The sequence below is a fragment of the Megascapheus bottae genome, chromosome 23 (assembly GCF_031878675.1).
Source record: "Megascapheus bottae isolate mThoBot1 chromosome 23, mThoBot2.hap1, whole genome shotgun sequence".
NCBI classification, from domain to species: Eukaryota; Metazoa; Chordata; class Mammalia; order Rodentia; family Geomyidae; genus Megascapheus; species Megascapheus bottae.
The window spans coordinates 13,766,827-13,790,954 of NC_143531.1; the positions used below are offsets into that span (position 1 = coordinate 13,766,827).

At 36.8% G+C, this 24,128-nt stretch overlaps 1 protein-coding gene across 1 annotated transcript in view; it reads right to left on the reverse strand.

The window, feature by feature from the left end:
- Bank1 (B cell scaffold protein with ankyrin repeats 1) overlaps window positions 1–24,128 on the reverse strand; it is a 154,574-nt gene that overhangs the window by 105,182 nt on the left and 25,264 nt on the right. The window contains exons 4-5 of the mRNA XM_090356543.1: window positions 23,637–24,035; window positions 6,686–6,837 (exon numbers count right to left, since the gene is read on the reverse strand). Coding sequence (XP_090212669.1) covers window positions 6,686–6,837; window positions 23,637–24,035 — 551 coding nt within the window. The remainder of the gene's footprint in view (window positions 1–6,685; window positions 6,838–23,636; window positions 24,036–24,128) is intronic.

Genomic DNA, 24,128 nt, shown 5'->3' on the forward strand with positions numbered 1-24,128 from the left:
TGCCTGTATCATAGGAATTATAATAAGCAATTTTTCTATATACGTATTTCCTTTAATCTAAAGTAAAAGACATCCTCCCACACCACATGACCCTCCTCCCCAACACACACACACCACCACCACCACTATCCAAACACACACTAAAGTGCCCCAAGCCAAAATAGTTGTTACTTCTATTTTTTAGGAGTTGGGTAATCAACATATAGAATTACAAACTACAGAGTGTTCACAAGTATCTAGTTCAGATCTTCACTATACATCACGCTATTCAAGTTTTGGGGGAAATTATATTTTTATGATTACCTCTGATCTAGGAGAGATCATATCTCAAAAGTGCTTTTCAGTCATGCTAAACTTTAGGCTCACACTGAATAAACAGGAACCTGACTTATATGCACTCACAAAATCATGTTTATCAAAGCCATTGATTTCGAAGTTCTCCTATTTAAATGTTTTCTCTCTAAACATAAATCACACACTAATAAAACACAGATCTTAATGCTTTGTACCAAAGAGTTTCTACAAGTAATAGGCTAAAGTTATCAAGTCTTCTTAGCTGACACACAAATCTTCCAGTGTTCTAATCCTTAATGTTTGTCAAGAGGCTTAGAACTAACTTTTTCTTAACTGGTCAAACAATACAAACAAGAAAATATCCTATTTCAAAGGAACTGCCAACATTGCATGATGATACCCCTCTCCCCGCTCATAGATGTTAGATGGTGGGGGCATTAAGCTGTTCCGAACCATCCACCTGTAGTCTCCTTAACTCAGGACCTCCTTTCTAGCCCTAGCTTTTGAGCTCTGTGGTTTCTGTGTCATCTCAGTTTGCATCTTTAGCATAGCCGCCAAATTATGACTTTCCACTTCAGACTAGATTCCTTCCAAATCTCCCCTTTCTTTAGAGTTATTTTCCACACTCACATCATTTATTATTTAACTTGGACTTAGCTCTCTCCAAAGTCAGTGAGCACAAGTGTTTCTTTCCAAATGTTTTATTCACAACCAACTCATTTTCATTCATGAATGTTCACATGGGCTACTTCTTATGCATCAGGTTCCCTCCTTAATAGAGAATGGGACTCCACCTTTCAACTATTTCCAGAGAAAAGTTCTAGATGAAAGACAAGCCCACTGGCACCTCAAAGCATATGTTATGTCTCCATTTGTACGCAGGTCTGGCTTTATGGCCTATGACCCATATAGTCACACGGGCTCAAGTTTAGAAAGAACTACCCTTGGTTTAATATTCTCCTGTCACTGCCTAGAATTGCTAAATTGTTTGAACATAAAGCCTTGCTTTCTTACTTTGCACCATCAGTAGGTAGCTGGTCCTGTTTGTTCATAATGTTGCCATTCTATTATGCTCATTTTCTCTTTCTTCCTGTCCGAGCTTAGCCTTCATCCAAGTCTGACACAGGTTTCCCTGCTTCCATGTAACTTCAAATTAAGACCCTTCCTGGAATTGTTATGAATCCCCTTTACTCCTTGTTTTCCTTCTCGGTTCCTTGCCTTCCCAGCTAGATTGTTTTAAATATCCTGAAGATATTTCTCCTACTATGGTGACATCTTGTAAGAATTATTCCCTTATAAGATGCCGTCTCTAGATATCATCCCTTGCATGAAGCCCCTGCCCTATGAGAGAAGACTTGTTTTTAATTATTGGGCTAAATTTAACTCAAGGCAAAAATATTAGGCCCTTCAAATGGTCATACATTTTGCTGGACCAGCTCTGAACCTATATTTCATTTCCCCCAGTCTTTTTTACTTCTCTCTGTATCCCATGTGTAGGTCTGAAAATTCAGAGGATGAGTATGATAATTATCATTTCCAAACACTAAAATTATATCTCATTGGTCATGGACCTAGAGATTTAAATTAAAAGACTAAATTTTGCTGTAATATAATATGCAAAGTGGGAAATTTCTGGTTCTGTCAGGATTGGTGTCTTAAGGCCTCCACACAAACAAAGGCTGAAGGGGATTTTCGATCCAGTGGGGGTGTTAGCTTACTAATCACTTCTGCACAGGGACCAATTGCTTTTTCCCCGCTGTTTTCATGACCACTTTAACAGGCACTGCCACGAGAATGGGACTTAGTAAACTATGTTCCGATAGTTTATTTTGGTCTAGCCCATGACTACAAAGCAAGAGTTTTACTATGGTCTGGGCTAGGAATTTGGTTGCCAAGTCATAACTTTAGAATTACTTGGAAATCTTTACTCAGGATACAAGAGACTCTTAATATCTGAACTTCTGGAGGTAGGAAACAGTCACTACGGCTTTTTATAAAATGACTCTTGTTGTCTCTAATAGCCCCCAAATACTTTGGGAACTACTTTACCAGATAGGAGAGGGAAGTCTTGCACATCGTGATACTCATTCCAAACAGAGAGCAATTTATGTTACTGACACACAGTCACCTTTTACTCTGTCTACTGTAATATTAAATTCAGGTTAGATACCAAAAATTGGTTTGTGTTTTGATGTTAGAAGAAGTATCAATGGCTTCTCTACATTATTGTAAACTGCATGCAGAGATGGGAAAGTAAGGAGATAATTCCCGAAGTTCTTATGGTCCTCAAGAGGCACTTCCTTTTATGTATTCTCAAGAAACTCTACATTTGTTCATTATGTGATCATGACTGTGACATGAATCGGGAACTCATTACAGATTCAACCACAAAGATACGTTGATGAACAAATGTTAGAAAATTAAGGCATTTACTGGGAAAGATGCTATGTTGATGGGTTTAGCTAGTAAAAGCAATTTAACAAAATTAATACACATTTATTCTAGTAAAACCACCTCAGAGGCCTGCTTTGTTTGAGAACTGAATGGGTGATTGAATTTTTTTTAAAAGATTTGTCTTATCATTAAAATAACCATTGTGCAAGAATGAATTAAACATAAAAATAAATAGGCTGAATATATCCAGGAATGTCAAAGAATTTTGGCGAAGAAAAGGCTCAGATTGCAGTGGGAAATTTCATCTAAAAGAAAAGGAAACATGATGTAATAAAATGTCTCTACACAGACAACACAAGATAAAGAAATAAACTCACTCCCAGGTGAGATTTAGTAGAGTGCTTCCCTAGCATGCAAAGGCCCTGGACATTAAATCAAAAAAGGCAAGTAAGTAAATAAATAAATACATCATGTATTTTTAAATACATGCAGTCATAACACACTTGGAATGTCAGCACTGAGGAGGCTGAATCAAAGAGATGGTGAGTTCAGAGCTAGCCTGGATTATATAGCAGTACCCTGTCACAAAATACAAGGAGAGAAGGAAGAGGAACAGGAGAAAGAGAAGAAGGAGGGGGAGAAGATGACAGAAGAGAAGGAAATGAAGAGAAAGAGGAGAAAGAAAAGGAAGGAAGAAGAACAGAAGTAGAAGGAGAAAAAGGAAGAGTCCACTCATGATTGTTCTAAGCATGTACTATTGCAGAGAAAATACAAGAGCCATTTCCAAATCTGTGATGGAGGCTAGAAATAGGGAAAATTCCAGAAAGCAAACTACAATACTTCCAAGAACTGTGCCTGCCATGAGAAACATTTAAAGAACATGCCTGCCGTCCCCCTGACCCCCTTACCAAATTCAGAATAAAATTGATTTAAAAAAAAATGACTAAAACCACCCTTCATGATTAAGTTTGCAGGTCTGGCAAGTGAGAGAGGACAGTAGAAAATCTCAGAGCAGCCTCTCCAGAGGGTGGAATCCTTGACGCCATTGCTGTGTGAGATTGATGGTGGCCTGGCACAGAATTTCACTGTGGTTCTGCAGGACAGGATTAACATCTGAGAAGCAGAAAGACCATCAACATGGGATGTGTTCCATGTATTATAGAATGTTCTGCAGTTTGCCTAGGCTTCTACTCACAATGCCACAGTTATGGTAGCTAAAAATATCTGCATATGCCACATAGTTCTTGCTTGAAAGAGGACAAAAATAATCCTTACTTCAGTCCACATTTATGAAATCATGAGTGATATGATAGACATGAGAAAGGAGATGCTACCAAATAATAAAACAGATTCAGTTCTGGTTTAGCCACCTTTTCCAAGGTAGGAATAAATTTTCCCCAGTTACATAAAATCGTGTGCACATTCTTTGAATATTGGATCAATCGAAAGATCTACAGCTCATCATCTGTAACCTGATAGCACAAAATCAAATGGAATATTCTAGCAAAACCAATGTCCTGGCTAATCAAGAAAGACCTTGTGATCAATACTAAATCAAACCTATGTGTGCCAATTCTACAGCAAGTTAACGAGAGGGAGACACCTAAAGTAGATATGAGCTTAAAATTCATTTAGGAGTGTCTCAAAGAGACACAAAATAACAGATAAATAAAGAACTGGAAGCCTGTCTTCACTTGAACTCACATCTGAGAAAGTCTTCAAATATGTGTGTGAACAGAGCCTACATAAGACAGCTGACTTTCTCAGAAGTGAGTTCAAGTTCAAGGGCAGTGGGGTGATGTGAACAGGCATGAGCCAGGTAAGCCTGACATGTGGTTTTCACACAGATAGACATGAATGTACTTTTCTGTGTTGTCTGGCCATCCGCACAAAGGCTTCAGATATGTACTAAGATCGACTTACTGGGAATACAAGATTTGGCCTGAAATAGATACTTTGGGTATCTATAAACTTAAATAAAACCTTGTAGGATCTTTGGACTTTTAGAATTTGTGGGTTTTTTTAGGTATAATATCCAAATGAAACTTAATATTGAAATCATTTAACTTTAGGAAGTCTGATTCATAGCTGTATTACTACGTATCACTATGTGCCATCTGCATAAGGTAAAGGACAGAGAACCCTTATTTTAGGGGCTTGATTTTTTTTTTTGAAGGGTTTTATAATGCTCAAATTTCACTGTCATGGATTCTTTTAAAAGCAGCTATTTAGACTTATTGCATAACTCCTATGAGCTATTTTTAGATTCTGAGCTATTTTCTCCCCTCTGCTTTGATTCCAACTACTGAAGATCTGTTCTCATTTATTTTATTATAATTCTTTTCCATTTCTCACCTTCTTTCTGACTCCTTCGGTGCTACCAGCTTTGGTGGTTTAGCTGCCTCTTCTTCCTTAAGTTCCCCAGGCTTTTAAGTGTGTCAGGCCTTTTCTTTGCCTGATCATCTGTGGCTACTTTCCTCACACTGTAGTTCAAGCTCCTGGGCTTTCTGACACTATGTTTAATTAGTATGTGTGCTTCTCTCACTGAGACCCAAGTTTCTTCAGAAATTCTTCTGTTCTGGCATGGGGATTCTGTGGAGGTGAGGCACTTACACTTTACCTAACTCTATGGCATGTTTAGCTTTGTTCACTTCATGGCCAAGACACCCAAAACCTGTCAACCAGCATCTGCTGTGAGGTCGTGTGCACCCTCCTGCTTCTAAGATGAACTAATTTATGTATCTCCCACAAGGCACCTGCATCTTTGCTTGTTTCCACTCAAGGGCCAAACACACAAATGCTCAGCATCTTTTTGTTCATCAGAAGATTACAGAGTCAGAATTCAGGTCAAGTTCACTAGCAGATTATATTACTGGTCCATTACAAGGAAGGTTTGGGAGGAAGAAATGTCAAGAATAGGATATGTTCACTAGAGACAAATCCTTCTCCACCTTTACCCTTTTTTTTTTGCCAGTCTTGGGCTTGGGCTCAGGGCCTGAGCACTGTCCTTGGACTTTCTCAAAGCTAGAGCTCTACCACTTGAGCCTCAGCACCACTTCCGGCTTTTTTCTATGTATGTAGTACTGAGGAAACGAACCCGGGTCTTCGCGCATGCTAGGCAAGCACTTTAACCACTAGGCCAAACTCCCGGCCCCTCCACCTTTACTCTTATCCCCTAAAGACAAGTTCTCTAATTCTGAGGATGTTTCTACCTTATGTCAATCTTCAATATATGCTTATAATTGAAAAATATGTGGATATGAAAATAAACATTAAAAACATTCTCCTCAGGGATATGTTTCTCTTTAGGAAAACAACATTCTTAATTTAATATGAATTTAACTTCCTTTTGTCCTCTTTTTCTCTCTTTCTCTCTCTCTCTCTTTCTCTCTCTCTTTCTTTCTTTCTTTCTTTCTTTCTTTCCTTCTTTCTTTCTTTCTCTCTTTCTTTCTTTCTTGAGTTCTGGGCCTGAGCACTGTCCTTGGGTTTTATTCCTCAAGGCTAGTGCTCTACCACTTGAACCATACACCACTTCCAGCTTTTCTATGTATGTGGTACCAAGGAATCAAACCAGGCCAAACTCCTGACCCAACTTCCTTTTCTTAATATAGCATCTATATACTATCTGTTCTTTAAAATGTCAATTAACAAAATGTCAAATGACACTTTTCAGAACAGATGTTCTACATACAGATATATATATATAGCATGTGTATAAAATATACAGCAATCACTGTATATATACACATATATTATATGACATATGTTTTGAAAAGTTACAGATAGTATTTGATAAACTTAATCTTTTAAATAATTTCAGTATTTAATTAGGAAATAAATATGCACTAAATGGCTACTAATTGCCAGGTATTGTTCTAGATCCTGGAGACATAGCCATAAGCAAAATACACCAAGTACCAGGCATGTTTTAACATGTTTTTATGCAGTGTCCACTAGAACAGGAGGGAAACTGAGATAGTAGGCTGTCAATACCAACCTCACATGGAATTTCAGCAGGAAGCACTATTGCCAGTGGGCCGGTACCTGTTGAAACCTCTGAGTCCTTCATTTCTTTTCTCTCATCATTTTCCCCAGGATGTTTCACTCTTAGGTGTGCTTGAGTGCTGACCTCAAGGTAGTCTTCAGAATCTAGAGAAATGCAAATACAGAATAGAATGCATTATTTCCTCCACTATCAGAAAGACCAATTATAACCCATAGATTTCAGTACAAATAGAATAATCTGAACTGAGTTTAGGACAGCTGAAATAAGCAAATATACATTAGTAACTGAAATTTTAGTAATTAAAATAAAGTTTCAGTTTAACTAGTATTGTAACATGTGTAACTCAAGTACAAAGATCCTATAAAAACATTCAGTTACTAGTCATCATTTATATTTTCTAAAACACTAAGTTTGTATAGCATAAGACATTGTCTTTTCCAAGCCATGGCAATTATAAAGAAAAGTTATTAATATAAATCTAAACAGTTAGGACAGAGCAATTAATATCTTTTGCATATATTTCTAACTTTTGAAAACATAACTGTGGAACCATTATTAAACATAATAGAAATACTATTTTATTTGTGAAATGTTAATGTTTATAAAATGCTAATGTATTCTAGAAAAATATCCTATGGGAAATAAGTTTGATTCATTTGTCACAGTATTACCAGGGTATGGCGATCGAGTATCTGGTTGCATTGTTTGGCATTTAGCAATTTAGCACTTAGCCAGGGAAGTATTTCCCTCTGTTAAAAATATACTAAGTAGTGAACACATTTTAATTATTATTCAGTGTCTCAAACCCCAAAATGTTTCATTAGGGCACACAAACAATGTGGATGGAAGTAGGATTTTCAGAACAAGGTTGAGCGTGGTGGCACACAACTTTAACCTCAGTGACAAGGGACGCAGATGTGGGAGGACTGTGATTAGCAGCCCACATCGTGTGAAAACAGGAGACTCCATCCGAAAGGTACCTGGCGTAAAGAAGAGGAGGTGGAATGGGTCAAATAGTAGAGAACCTGACTAATGGGAGAGAGGCTTTGACCATAATGTACTAAGAACAACCTCACACTTTTCATGTCTTAAGCTGCCCAGAAATAACCCTCAAATTCTCAAATAATGGAATTATAGTCGAAATAACAGGCTAGGACAACTAGAAACGAATGTACCCATTACCTGATAAATGCAACTATAACCCCTCTATACGTTATCTTGACGATAAAATATAATTTTTTTTAAAAAAAGCTGTAAGAAGGCTAGGAGCCAGCCTTGTACATACAAGTACAAACTGTTGCTCTCTTACAGACATCAATGCCTTTACAGAGGACATCTCAGCATTCTAGCTGCAAGGAACACCACTGCAATATCAAGCTTCTGGGGCCAACTTTGCTTCAGAAGCCTTATTCTAGTCACAGCTACTCCTGCCAGAGCCATGCCTGACCTCATCTGTAGCAGCTCCACATGCACCAATCCTGTTCAAACTTTGAACTAGTATACCTCAATAAGTCAGGCTGAGGAAGAAAATCCCTTCCTTCCACCTCCATCTTCCTCCCAGAAAGTCAGCAAAAGGCATTTATGATGGACAGGAAAGAGGCTGTGTTTGAGCAAGACCTGTGATTGGTATTTATGCTAGGCCTATGATCGGTGGCACTGGAAACTGCGCTGTGACTGGTAGAATTACAACTTGAGCCCAGGTGTACATTGTCCCTCATCGCCACATAAGGAGACTGCTTCATGATTTCTATAAGAGCCTCAGTAAACTTCTGCTACCTTGAGCGCCTACAGCAATAAATCTCTAGTCTTGAAAGCGGTTGAGAACCATAAGCTCCTAGTTCTAAAGGTTTAGAGCTATAAACTTGGGGCTTTGAAAGCCTAACCTATGAGTATCTGGACTTCAGGGCACCAGCATTAAGGGAATATCTTCCTTCTTAAATGCGCAATATTTATACAGATAGAGTAAAAGAACTCCCATCAGCTCTTTGTGACACTTCCTGACAACAAGCAAAATATCATGAGTCCTTGCTTCCCTTGAACTCTCCTTCAAATCACTTAACCTCAGGCTAAAGCCTAAAATATGCTTTACTACTCTTTCACTGAGATATTCCATGAATTTCCATGGTGTGAATTATCTTCATCGCAACAAACAAACATTCCAAATAGTTCAATTGTAGACATGCTTATGTGGTCCTCATCTAACCCACAGTGACAGGAAGGGCAGGGGAAAAATATCAAAATTAATATAGCTAGACAGATTAATTGGGAGTTCATATCCAAACAAGGAAATTTCCAGCTCCACATAGGTAAGCCTATCAAAAAACAGAGCAATGGGTAGAGTTTTCTGCAGTATCTTTTGTATTGTTTTCAAAAAATTGTTTCTATGTTTAAAAAGAAAGCTTGAAGAATTAAGGCAAAATAAAAGGAGTTAGGAGTCCCATGTGTCTCCCGGAACTTGTCTTTTTTGAAAAGAAATAAAAACCAGCCTCTGTGTCTCCAACAATTTAAAACTCTTGCATGAGCAGCCTCATTCTGTCTATGTCTCTGCCTGCCTCTGACTCTCATCTCTCTTTTCCACTTACTCACATAAATGAGTCCAGAGCAAAAGCCCATATAAAAGCGACTTCATCATTTTGTGGGCCTATGAAAGGATTAAGAAATTGATTTCATTTGGTATTCCTTAAGGAGAAGTAAGTCATTCCACCATAGCAGTATCTAGGATTTTCTGCTAATTTTTCTGTAATATTAGGTTTAGAAAAGCTATTTTATTTACCCTGAGGACATAATAATGGTTGTGCCAAATGTATGAATGTTTAGAAAGGCATCATTTGTATTGCAGAAAATTGGAGGCAATCTCAGCAATAAAGAAGCAGATAAAGAATCTCTAATGAAAGTTCAATTAGAGAATATTCAACAATAAGGAACTAATTCATAATATAAATGAAAAAAATTCTAGTTAAAAAACTGGCAATTCAATGAGTTCCTGCTTTAATAAGTACACACACATAGCTATGTGGTAGAAATTCAGGTTATATTCCTGAATGAATAGCAATATGCAACCACATATTTATCAGCTTTTACGGATAATTTTGTGAAATATGTATAGAATATTAATAATACCTAATGATACAGATTAAATAATGTATATGCTAATTTTCTACAGTGAAAATTTACTTATTTTGCAGAGTAAAATATGCATATTTATTTCAAATCTAGGCATGAATTAAGACTGTAACTTGAGCACATTTACCAATGCCAAATATACAAATGAAAAATTATAATAAAATTATTATAAAGGCTTCAACCTACCTAAAGGCTTCAAAGTACCCTATTGGGAAGTTTAGATCCAAAGTATAATAGCTATCCTAGTCTAAGAAGGAAAAAGTTACTATGATGAAGTAGGAGGAAAATAACACAGAAGATGGTAGAGAAAGATGTGTGTTTTAGGTATGTGTTGGAATCCATGTGCTGCCCACTTCCCTCCCTGTGTTCTCAGTGCACTGTGAGCAGTTAAATGGTCAGGGCCTCTCAGTTCTGAGATAGCTGATCATTCACATCTCGTTTGCATTACAAATACTCATCTTCTCTTTGTGAGTTAAAACACCAAAACAGTTCAGATACTATGGTGAGTGGAGAGCGGGTGAAATAAACCATACAATCACCAATCTAGTCTAGAAAAGTGATCCAAGCAATTGCAAAGGAGAATATTGGAAAGAACGCCTATTCGTCCAATTTACACTGACTATATTAGGAAAATCTAAAAGGTATTGTAAGGCAAGATATATCCGTGCCATTTTCTTTTCTTTTTTTTTTGGTGGGTCATGGGGCTTGAAAGAATTCAAGCACCCAGAGGGCCTGGGCCCTGTCCCTGAGCTCTTCAGCTCAAGGCTACCACCCTCCCCTTGGGCCAAGCCTCACTTCCCATTTTCTAGAGGTTAATTAGAGATAAGAGTCTCAGGTCCTTTTGTGCCCGGGCTGGCTTTGAACCTTGATCCTCAGATCTCAGCCTCCTGAGTAGCCAAGATTAGAGGCGTGAACCACCACGCCCATCTTATCTGCCATTCTGTTAACCAATAATATATACTGTAAACCTACTAGAAACAGCAAGACATTATTAAATTGAAAAGTAATAGAAAATGAAATTTACTCTATGAATTAAAGGAAACTGCGACACACTGAGCTTTTAGTTTCCTTTTGCCTTCCAGAACATCATATATGAGTAAAATATGGGTGTAGCAGATTCTGGCAGATCTCAGAAAGAAAACAGAAGCAAGGAAGGCTAATCAAGAGTAGGGGAAAAGGAGGCTGTGGTTTTTGATGATAAAGGTAAAACTCTGAGCAACAAATAAACTCAGTAGTTAAGGCATGGGCTGGTGGTCTCTGGAGTCAGGAGACACTGCCTGGCAGACTTCACAATACAATGGTTTTGCAGCCTTGGTTCTAACCATGCATCCGACAATCCATTTATCACAAGAATGATCTGGTTGAATCAAAGGCATAAACATTTTAGAGCTGTGAAAAACAACATATGGCCCAAACCTCCAGAGAAAATGTCGAAGACATCAATTATTGCTGTAGCACAAGATTATACCCTATTTGACATTAAATGGATGCTCTAGTTAAGATTGCTAATTTACATATAAATGGCAGTTTATATGGAAGTGACTATGTTTATCGGGTCTTGTTGAGGATTGAATTATCTCACCAGAATGCTTTATTTTACAAAGAATTCTCGGGGCGGGATATCTGGTTTCTAAGTTGTTGGATGGGATGATTTTCACTGCTGGAGAAAATAACTTCTTATAATGACAAGTATGGAATCAGTAGCAATAAGTAAAAATGATCTCAATTCCTTCTAACAGGGGTGGCTCATTGAAATTCAATAGTGTGTTCTGGAAAAATATGTTTTTCAAAATGTAAGAATATCTCAATCTTGTACAAAAAATGGAAGAGAAATGGCCTACTCTGTTGGGTTAGATACCAGTGCCATTTGAGAACTAAAGTTGGCAAAGGAGAAGTTTGGTCCTCAGAATCAAATGGATTTTTCCATATCCTTTCCCTCTTCTGACCATAGCCCTTATGAATATGTATAGTCACTATATTCAGTGGGCATATGTGAAAATAGAACTAGGTAACTTGAGTGAATGAATGGGTTTAGGCTAGACGGGGGAGAATAATCCAGAAACATACTCATAAAACTGACATGTTAAAGTGGAACCCTTTGTACAACCACTTAAAGTTATTTTTTTAATTAAAGGAAGAATGTAATACATCTTTGGGGGAGGGTCTCAGTTCTACCATCTGTCAGATAAAGATGTTTGCAAAGTTATTATTTCAAACATTTTTAATTCGAGTTACTTTAAGATATTTTTCAACTCCTTCAGATTAAGGATTAGGAAAATCTTCGTATAACATTGCGACTTCTGCTTTTCAAAACAGTTTGTAGCTCATCTTTGAAATACATAATTTTAATTTTTCCCTATATTAGTACATAGAAAAGACCCATGTTATTAAGATTATATTACCATATGAGTCTCTGCTTCCATATGTTGATGTTTTGTCTTATTATTTTGAACTGTGTGTTCCAAACTGAAATCTTTTATTAGAAGGCAGTGTTGATTTGGTTGAGATTTTCTTTTTCTCATAGAACAGTTGTTGATATGCTATTCCTGAGCCAAAGGCAAATTCTGACATCATAGCCTATCATTTCAGATATATTTTAAATGTTACAAAAAATCACTACCATATTTTGTTGAAATATAGTATATTTGCCATCTCTGCTTTGCTTTTTCCTCTAACAGAAATCATTATCTTGCTTTAAGCTGATTCTATGCACGTATTTGGCAACTGCTCTCAACTCTCATAGAACTTACATTCTACATCATGAGGAGTTCTCTGTGGAAGAAAATGTGTTAATTATCAACAGTGATTGCCTCTAGTTATTCTTATTCTGGTTGACATTTTTTCTTGACTCTTTCCTAGTTTCTGAATTCAGATAGTTCTTAAAACATAAGCATGTATCATGTTCTATAATTGGAAAGACAAAAAGCCTTCATATGCTGCATTTGCAGCTGTAAATTGTCTATTATTCAAAATTAGAGTCCTCTTTGTTGAGATAAATACACTGTAAAGTTAAATATTAGAGTAAAGTGTGAATGACTCACACCTGTAATCCCAGGAGACTGAGATCAGAGGATCACAATTGGAAGCCAGCCCAGAGAGGAGAGTCTTGGAGACTCTTACCTCCAAGTAACTACAGAAAAAGAGACAGAAATGGAACTGTGGCTCAGAGTGGTAGACCATGAGCTCTGAGTACAAAAACTCAGGGACAACACTCAGAACCTGAGTTCAAGCCCAAGTATCATCACCACCATCCCCCCCAAAAAAGTTAAATATTCTTAATTATATAGTTCTACATCTACTTAGATGCAACTCTATGACCTTTTTCCTAATTTCTAAAAAGCTTTGGAAGACTAGGAAATGAAAACATATTGGACACGAGCTACTCTTCCTTATAGTCCAACTGCCACCAAGTTGTAAAGAACTTGGAAAGTTGAAAAATTACTATATATAGTATTACTCACTAGGATTGATGGAGTAATGGCTGAGAAAAATCCCTATGCTTAAGAAGTTTGTAGAATAGGGAAAGGAATGATAGAGCATTTGTTAGGAAATCAGCTTGTATACTAGTAGAGCTGAAAAATAGATCCTCTTGACTTCCATAATGCTAGTCAAGTTGAATTCCTGCCAAAGTACTTGAGTAAAAAGGAAATGTTAAGTTAAGCTTCCTCATATAAGGAGCCATTAAAGACACACATGAATGCTGCTTGTGTTCCCACATATACATTTTACAACATTAGGATACTATTAACAGTAAAAAATATATACAAATATGGTGAGTTTATGAGAAGGATTAGTATTAAATTTCATCTCTGTCAACATTCATTTTAGAGTGTACAAGGAATAATGAAAAAACCATAATCATTAAAAAAATGAGTACAGTTCCCAGGGAAATCTTTAATGTCTCTTCTGATGTTATGCAATTTGTAAATGAGAATGAAAAAAAGTATCAGCTTTCCCAATACTTAGGAATACTGAGATTCTAGTCAAAGTAATTTGAAATAGTTCATGACAATTAAAGATAAAAGATGGATGTTCTATCTGGGCACCATGGCTCACACCTGTAATTCTAGCTACTCAGGAGGCTGAGATCAATTTACCAGCAAAAAGCCTGAAGTGGAGCTGAAGTGGATCTTTGGCTCAAGTAGTAGAGCATCAACCTTGAGCAATAGTTCAATAGGCTAATAGTTCCCAGGACCTGAGTTCAAGCTACACACACACACACACACACACACACACACACACACACACACACACACACAGAGCAGATAGATAGATAGATAGATAGATAGATAGATAGATAGATAGATAGATAGATAGATAGATGGATGGATGGATGGATAGATAGATAGATAGATAGATAGATAGATAGATAGATAGATAGATAGTAGACAGATATATAGGTAGGTAGATGTCTGGAGGTCATATGCCAACTGATATGGCAATTTTAATCAGGAATTTGGGCATCCTCAGACTCTGTGTTGGTCCTGGAACAGATTTGTGTGAATACCAAGGCATGCTGGCATCATTTCTTCTTTTTAGTAGGCACAGGATGAGGATGATGCTGTGAAGGCAGGGGTCATCTTCCCTCCATGGGAAATTCAGATATGAAGAGGAAAACCAGGCCTTTGGCAAAGAGAAACTCATCTCAAAGGAAATAGGATTTACAACTAGTGATAGATAGTTTGAAGCTAGCTGAAAACTGCTTGATAGCATAATTCTGACCTCTGTGAACATGGAAGTGGTGGAAATTCAAGTTCACAATTCAATTCAAATGTGGAGAGAAGTAACCTAGAGTAATACAGAAACTTCCTGGACACACTCCCTCATTTTATTTTAGTCACGATAAACAAATCAAAATTTTTCTTAAAAAAATTTTTTTTGCCAGTCCTAGGGCTTGAACTGAGGGCCTGAACACTGTCCTTGAGCTTTCTCAAGGCTAGAGCTCTACCACTTGAGCCACAGCACCATTTCCAGCTTTTGCTGTGTATGTGGTACCGAGGAATTGAACCCAGGCATTCGTGCATGCTAGGCAAGCACTCTACTAGTAGGCCAAATCCTGGCCTCTAAACAAATCAGAATTTTATCCCTATGCTTAGAACTAATAAATTTCTACTAAAGATTTTGGTGTTTGAATTTCATTCTCCTTTGTGTAAGAATAATCCCCTTTCCATTCCATGATTTGTGTAAAATGGAATGAAATAAAACAAAAGTAAGGAACTGTAGATTGTAGAAGATACATTTGCAAAACCAAAAAGATCCTTCAAAAGAAGTTAAAAGTATGTGTCATAAATTGAAGGTCAGACCTTGAAACCTTAGTATGTATAGCTTCAAAACTAATTTGAGCTATTTTATTAAATTATGCAAACCAGAGAAGGTTTTGGGGGACAAAATAAAACCCTTGTGGAAAGTATCATATACCTAAACTCACATTTATAATTCAAACTTTCTGAGTGCTACACTTTTCAAACAATCCATCATTTTAATTGGAATTCTGAAGTTATAATGAACTATTCGTTTCTGAGAGAAAGAAAAGGAAAAGCAGATATTCAATCCTTGAATGTTAAATTTGGCAGCTAATAATTTTTCAAGCTTTAATAAATTCCAGAAGTACAAAAACAACTCTATTGGCCTTTGTCCTATATATATACTAAGTCATCATTATACTTTTATGGATAGAACTGGTTAATTATTCTCCAAATTAGTGAACAATCAGTGTAAAGGGCTTTGAATCCTGCTAATTTAAAACGTCTTTCATATAATATTTGATTATGAGAGGTCTTATCTGCTGTTCTGTGTATTTTGATTGTACTCTGCGGGAAGATATAGAACCTTTTAACCTCATGTGTGTTTTAGAGAAGATGGGAAAGACATTGGTCACCAACTGGGAGATTGTGACAGTAAATTCTGAAAAGACAGATGACCTTGATTAATAGATGGAAAATATAGAGACATTTCTAAAGCATGGAAGTTAACTGAATTAGGAAAAGAGAAGAGAAGAACTCTGAGCCATGCCTGGATAGTGAGAGGAGTACTGACACCTATTGTGAAAACATAGAACTAATAGATAGGGCTACGAGGTCATGATAGAAGGAAAGAATGATTTAGTCAATCAGATTGTAGAAATAAATACTATGAAGTCTCAGAAAGGACTAAAACAGTGATTGGTGGGGTCCATGATATTCATACAATTTTGGCAACAAACTGAGATAGAACATTTGTATTATGGTACAAAAGTACAAAAGTAATGGAGAAAACAACTATCACCTCAGCATGGGCCTGACATGGAATGCAAACCACCTATTTTGGCTTCCCATTCTAGCTAGTATAATAGGTATGTACCACCAAAAAGCAGCTTAAGACACAGACTTGCAGACTTACCTGCCCAGGCTGGTCTGCAACTGTGATCCTTCTATTGTTAACTTCATAAGTAGCTAGTGTGACTGGCATGTACCACTGCATCCATTTTTTTTTTGTCAGTCCCAGGGCTTGAACTCAGGGCCTATGTCTTTGGACTTTCTCAAGGTCTAGTGCTCTACCACTTGAGCCACAGCACCACTTTCAGCTTTTTTCTAGGTATGTGGTACCAAGGAATCAAACCCAGGTCTTTGTGCATGCTAGGCAAGCACACTACCACTAGGCCAAACTCCTAGCCCCTGGTGTATAGTTTTGTATATAGTCAGGGTCACAAGTTCTAGTACAACCTGGGTATCATGAGATGCAATCCATCATGAGAAACAACCAAAAGAGAGTCAAAAGTAAGAATTAAGGAAATCATCTTTCTCTATTTGTCTTCCAACCCTCACATTCAATCTGCATTTGTGACTTATTTGTTTTTTAATTGTTCTACATGAACAATCTTGGTTTTACTTCCATAATTCATATAGACTTTCTTCGTGTCTCTCTTACGCCATCGTATCATTTCATCCATTCCCTATAGTAGTCATTATTCAGTGCCCCAATTCAGAGTGATTACCTAAAGCATGTGTCTGTTTGTATATTATTCTTAATAAAGAGACTTGAAACAACTTCCCTGTGGTTAAAATTCCACCTCCATAGAATCAAGGAAAAGCATTTTGAGTTCTATATTTCCAGTAATAAGCACGCATGGATATTGCATCTGCTCACTATCCTTAGCCTTGGTACTGGACTTTGGCTAGATATATTTGGGGTAAAGTCACATAAAACTTAGCTAGATGCTGGGTGTGGTGGCTCATGCCTGTAATCCTAGCCACTAGGAGGCTGAGATCTGAGGATCAAGGTTCAAAGCCAACCCAAACACTAGTCGATGAGACTCTTATCTCCAATTGACCATCAGAAAACCAGAAGTGATGCTGTGGCTCAAGGGGTAGGGAGGTAGCCTTGAGCTAAAGAGCTCAGGGACAATGCCCAGTCCCAGAGTTCAAGTTCCATAAATCACAATAAGTAAATAAAATAGAATAAAAACTTAGCTAGATTCTATATAACTCAAACTACCACGTTAGCATTTTTTCTTTATTTCCCTTGTACACTCTCTTCCTTCTTCGTTCTCTCCCTCTCTATTTTTTCCTTTTCTTCCTTCATCTCCTCCCTCTTTTATCTTATTTTATTCTTTCTTCTTTATTTATTTGATTGTGCACAATAATAGGTTAATGAGATCTTTATACATATACTACATTTTTTGAGTTTGTTCATTCTCTCTTTACCCTCCTGTCCTTCTTCCTATCTCTGCTCCCATTACAGAACCCCCAACTGTCTCCCTTCATTCCTTTTGGACTCAACCTGGGGGTCTATCAAGAGATGAATGGGTAAAGCACATATATATGTACACATAGTAAAATACCAGCAAAAAAAAAGAAGGAAATAATGTCATTGCAGTAAAATAGATGGAGCTGGAAATAATCATATCAAGTGGGATAACCCAAACAATTTACACAAAGAAAATACATCTATAGTTGAATCATCTGAAGATACCGCTATTTTTCATAAGTTATTTTTGTCTAGGATCATATTTGTTGATATTGTCATATTTTCCCAAGATTGAATAATTTAGTATGCAAATGAGAACAAATGATTGAGCCTTTCTAGTATAATTTTTAATTATCCTATGTTTACAGAAATTACACGATTAGACCATAGGTACTCAAAGTTTTCCTTCTGATCTGGTAAACAATTATAGAATAATTGTACTGACTAGAAATGCTCTAATCAATGTTTCAAGTGGCTGGAAAAAAATCATTTATTGTATGTTAGATTTATGGAAGATATCTTCTGCTCACTGCCATTGACCGGAGATTTAATGAAACCTGGAATGGACTCATTGTTGTCATTTATTTATTCTATTGATAATCTAAGCATTTATAAATGTAGCCACAATACAAGTATGGTTTTCATTTTCTAATATGGAATCTCCTACACCAATCCTTTCATAACTCAGAAAACAGAAAATTGGAAGAGAGGTCATGCATGAAGCCAAAAGTAAGCCTAAACTTTCAAAGTAGATTTCATGCCACAATTTTCTCCCAGACATAACAGATCAAGGGCCAATGTACAGAGTGGGGAAACTTGGTGCCCAACCTGTCCCAGAATATTTATCACTGGAGACATAGAAGGTTACATATAATATGATCTGTCAAAAGGTAACCTAAGATGGTAATTTGCAGTGGAACCCCTAATACTATGGTTACAGTTTAATTAATGTGCCATGCTGAAATTGTTCCTAACTTGCTGTTATTACATACATAAATCAGGAAACCTTCTTACACTTGAAGCTTTACTACTGAAAAATTAATCTATTTTTGACATGCTTCTGAACTCGGCTACCTAAGGCAGTGCCATGCCTGTCAACAAAATATGAAAACTAATTAAATTACAGTTTTTTTGCAATAAAATGAGCCTACTTATTATCTTTGTTAACTCACAAATGTGGGGAAAAGTAAAACATGGTCATTATGAAGTGATTAAATTTCACTGTGTCTAAGCACTCTCTTTTCTCACATAAATACAAGAACATCTTGTTTCATTGGAATTTTTCAAACTCATTTTCACTTGCAACACTTCAGAATTATCTAAAAACTTTTTTCATCCGGGGACCACAGTGCTTCCCATCTATAGTCTTAGCTTCTGTCTCAGGAGGCTGAGGTCAGGAAGACTGCAGTTTGAGGCCAGCCCAGGTACTAAAGTACATGAGCTCCATCTCCAGTTAAGCAGCAAAGCATCTGGTCTGCTTGATGAGGCTCTGTGTTCAAGGGAAAAGGGAAAACAAGATGATTGGGAAGGGGTGGGAAAAGGGAAACCAAGACAAAAGCATGAGAAGGGGTATCAATGTGGGGGAAATAATGCACCTATTACCTGATAATATAACTGTAATCCCTCTATGCATTATCCGACAATAAAATAAAATTTAAAAATTCCTTTTCAAAATGAATGGCTACAAATTTTGCCCTACCAACCCATTAAACTTTTCTTTAGAAGTTTTCTTTCAGAAGTGGACCTATGACCATGAACATAAAGCCTATGAAGACAAAGCAAAGAGGGAAAACAGTTTTGTAGTTTGGCTTAAAGGTTCACAAAAGATGGGTCTTAGTGGGAACCTGAAACTTTGATTAGTTGAAAATTCTAATTTCAAGCCCATGATAACAATTTCTTTCTCAAAGTATCTCATAATTTACTTTGGGAATATAATATTAACTCAACACTAGATCTCTTTTATATCAAACCTATAATACAATAAAAAATATCACTGGTAAGAACCACAGTGAACCACCCAAGAACAGCTTAAAGGTAAAGAAAACAATTTCTTAGAGTTCCAAACAGGAAGTCCACACCGATCCGTGCTGTTTGGGGAGCCTTTTGGGCCCATATGTGAGCTCAGAAAACTACAGTTCTGTTACATTAGGGAAACAGGGACCCCCATATCCACTGCATAGGAGCCCACCAGAGCCAGAGCAGAGAGGTCTTCCTGGAAGTCAGGGACACTCCAACTTGCAAAAGAGAATATTTTCCTCAGTGGTGACAGTGAGTGGCACGAAAAGTAGGGCAATTTCTCTCCAAAGTTTTCTAAGAGTATCAATGAGTCTGTAGTGTCTGGATAGAGTCAACCAAAAATCACTGCTCCAAATTTCAAGCCAATAGGTAATTGCAAGCAATTTCAAGTGGAAACTCACCTTCCTGGGGGGCAGGGAGAAGAGGGGTAAGACCTAAATTGTCTTTATCAGATGCATTGGAATCAATATTTCCTTAGCTAGGGATCACTATTTCATCAACTACAACCAACAAAAGAAAAGCAATCCTCAGAGGATCAGGACAACAATCCAGTTAATATTCAATGTTAAAACAAGCAAACAAACCAAGACCCCAGCTGAGCTATGTGTGACTAGCTAGATGTAACTCAGAGACAAAGACCAGGAAGATCAGGGTTCAAATCTAGCCTATGTAAAAAACTAGTAAGATCATATCTCAACAACCAAGCCCCGGCTATGTGAATGAACATAGGAAGCAGGATTATGAGGCTGGCACCAGGCAAAAAAAGTTGCAATGTCTTGCTGAAAACTAGCATAAACTTTAAAAATAGCCAGGTGCTGGTAGCTCATACGGCTAGCCCAGAAAGATATCTGGGCATGACGTCAGGTCATAATTTTAAATATAACCATTAAAGCAAGCAAAGAATCCAAGACCCAGCAGAGCCATGTGTGACTAGGCAGGTGTGACTCAGTGTATAAACCCAATCTAGCCAACAGGAGTCCCTACTTCAAAGGCCCTTCTAGAAAAAATAAAAAAGGCTGAAGTGATGGCTCAAGTGGTATAGTGTTTGATATAGTTCCAATCCCAGATTCACCGAAAAAAAAGGTGACAAAAGCAAAGATCTCAAAGATAAGTATTTTCAAAAAGTGGACAGAATTTTATATACGGTAGACACTTTAGGGTACACTATAAATAATTGTATGCCAACATATTTGTGAACATGTGATATTAACAATTTCTTACAAAAACAAGTTGGTAAAATTGAGCCAAATAAAAAATATGAAGGGCTCTAAAACTTTCAAATATATTCAACTGGAACATTCCAACACAGGTAATTCACAGTAGAAAAGTAATTCAGTATCCAACCTCACAGATCACATTGGATTAATTCCAGATGGATGTCATTGGAGAGGCCAGGAGGCCTCTGAACTGCTCTGAGCAGTCAGGACTCTCCCAGGCACAGTTCAGGGAGAGAGAAAAGAAAAGCTATAGAGATTGTGGAGGTGCTGGTGTTCAGGTCAGTCTATTATCATATGTAGACTTTTTCAGTTGTTTCTCTTCGGTTAAATAAACAGCTTTATATGCCTAATATAGAAACAAAATTTAGCTGATACATTTCTCCATAAAAGACTAGCATTTCCCCTTATCATTAGACACTGAAGAAAATACAAGAACATCAACAAGAGAGAGAGGTATAGATGTAGGTAAATAGAGAAAAAACCTGATTGTTCCAGAAGTAAAAGGTAACCATTGAGGCACCAAGAGCAAGGCAAAGGCTGGGCTCATATCAACATTGTAGCAAAGAAAAATAACTTTTCCCTCAAAAGGAGGAACAAAGTCCAGGAAATTGAAGGCAAATATGTAGTTGATTTTCTATACCTTTGCAACCAGATTATTCATATTATATATATCCAATTCTGTATGAGACCTCCAAGGGCTAGAAGGACTAGAGTAAGGAATCTGAAATAAATAAACACAGGACCAAAGAGAAGGAACAAAATGTTGTCTAAGTGGTGATGAAACATACAGAGAGCCAGAAACTCATGTTGGATTTGTATTATTCCCAATTTGCCAATGAAGGAGATAAAAGACTTAGGTTTCCTGATTCCTTAACAGGACAGAAAATACCCAGATGAAATATAAATTCCTATTTAACTTTTTTAATATTAAAAATTTTGCTCTAGAGCTTTGATTAATTATATAACATCAGTTTCATTAGGTACAGAAATCCCTCTGATTTGTCTTTGTCTGTGTGAATATATTAAACATTTAATTATTTGCACAATGTTCCTGGCTTTCTTATGATTCTCTTTATCATGGCCTGTCTCTGCAAAGAGGGCTCTTTTCTTCTTTGTATAATTTCTCTGTGGAATGGAGAAAGTATAAAAGAGATAGGAAAAAAATGGAATTCTGTATCTTTTGTCCTATTATATCCATTTATTCCACTTTCCAGTTTGAAAATCAGACTTTTGTCCTCAATATGAATGGGAATGTGAAACAATGATGACATCACTATGTTTAGGTAGTTTATTAACAAGGATGATTAGAAATTGCCTGTAGGCTGGCATTCTGCTGGCATAATTGTACCTCAGACCCCCCATCATATCTGGTAATCCTTTTCCTACCTATGGTGAGCACGGGCTCCTCTGGTATTCTCAGTTTTCTAAGCAGTCAGAGTATAAAGCATAATTTGCAAATGAAGCACATAGTGTCTTACACTATAATGCATACAAAGCTTTATTTTTCTTTATTTTTTTATTTTTTTGCCAGTCCTAGGGCTTCAACTCTCAGCCTGAGCAGTGACCCTGAACTTCTTTTGTTCAAAGCTAGCACTCTACCACTTGGGCCACAGCACCACTTCTGGCTTTTTCTGTTTATGTGGTACCTAGCATGCTTCATGCTTCATGCTTCATGCATGCTAGGTAAGCACTCTACCACTAAGCCACATTCCCAGCTTAAAGTCTTTATATTTTTTCCTGTTAATTATAAAAAGAAATATCATTTGAAGATACTGTCCTAAAAAGTGTTCATTACCAGACAGAGCAACTATAACAGCTGTATTTTTACATAATGAAGACTATGTCTCCAGCCCTTTAGCTTTAGATTATTGGGGGAGGGGGTTGTTTTTTTTAATATTCAAATATATCCATTTTATTTCATTGAGAGATCTTAAAAAGAACAAATGCTAAGTTGTTTTCAATGCATTTTCTACAATTTAGAGTCATGAGCATTTTTTAGGTAATTATTATTATTATTATTATTTTAAACAGTCTTGTGCTTCATATCAGGTTGGTTTTTAACAATGGCTCTCCAACTTCCTGAGTATCTGGGATTACAGAGGATAATTCCCTTAGATCATTCCTGGCCAAACAACAACTTTTAATATCGGGTATGTCCATATAAAACAATATAACCACTCTTTCCTTTAACTCTAGGTGATGAAAGCACAGTTGGAAGGCTGAGAATTGAGGGCAACATGTAGGTTTTAAAAAGGTGGGGGGAGGCATCTGACCATCACTCCCTCTTCACAACATCAGCAGAGTTGGGGGGGGGGGTGAGAGCAAACAATAAATTACAGTAGGTAATTTGCTGATGAATGAAACCTTCTGTTTTGTTCTTTCTGATAATGACTCTACCTTTAACATTAAATTTGTTGTTTAAAAAGAATAAAACCAACAGTATTTCACTCCATGCTAATGCAATTGACAGCACAACAGGGCTCTATAATTAATTCTAACCCACACTTTCAAACTTTGAACTTCTATTGATTGGTAACAGCAGGGACACAGATAATTCGAACTCAAACATCACTGGGTACCGCTTCTGGAACCCAAATGACATTGCATAACATTTTTCTGCCATGCTCTCCCTATGAAAATTATTTATACACCATTATCAAACTACTGATAAGCCCTGATTATAATAAAGCTTAAACAAACCCTTAATGAGCTTCACTGAAAATACAACATGAAGAAAAATACTCTTGACATCCCTATTTTCTCTTTTAGCCTCATATCTATGAAAAAGGAACTTAAACACTTGAAAGTATTAAAACATATGAACAAATAAAAATAAAGCAGAGAAGATGTGGCAACGCTACCTCTGAATATGATTTGGTTGATTACAGAGATGAAGTCTTCTGGCTCCTGCTCAGTTGATAAATCCCATCTGCTCCGAGGGATATTCAATAATTTGTACAGCTGATCTGAGCTCTCAACCCCACAAAGCAAAATCACTACAGTTTCTGGTGTATAAAGCACTTTTTCCAGAAACTGACATTTCTTTGGAGTTAGATCTGTAAGCAGGTGATTTGATAATATCAAAAGTTTACATTTGTAAGAATTTAAGCTTAACAAATCCAGAGGCCTAAGAGAGAAAGTCTCCAAGGGATACAATAAGATTGCTTCTTGTTTGACCACACGTAGAAATAGTTCTCTCAGATAGAAAGCCCATTCCTCTACATCTTCTTCGTATATCACTAAAATGTCTTTTATTTTTTCTAGGAAAAAAAAAGAGAAGAAAACATTACTTTCCTATTTTTGACATGTTAACAGCAGGGAGTGTTATTATTTCTCTAAAATTTTAATAATTT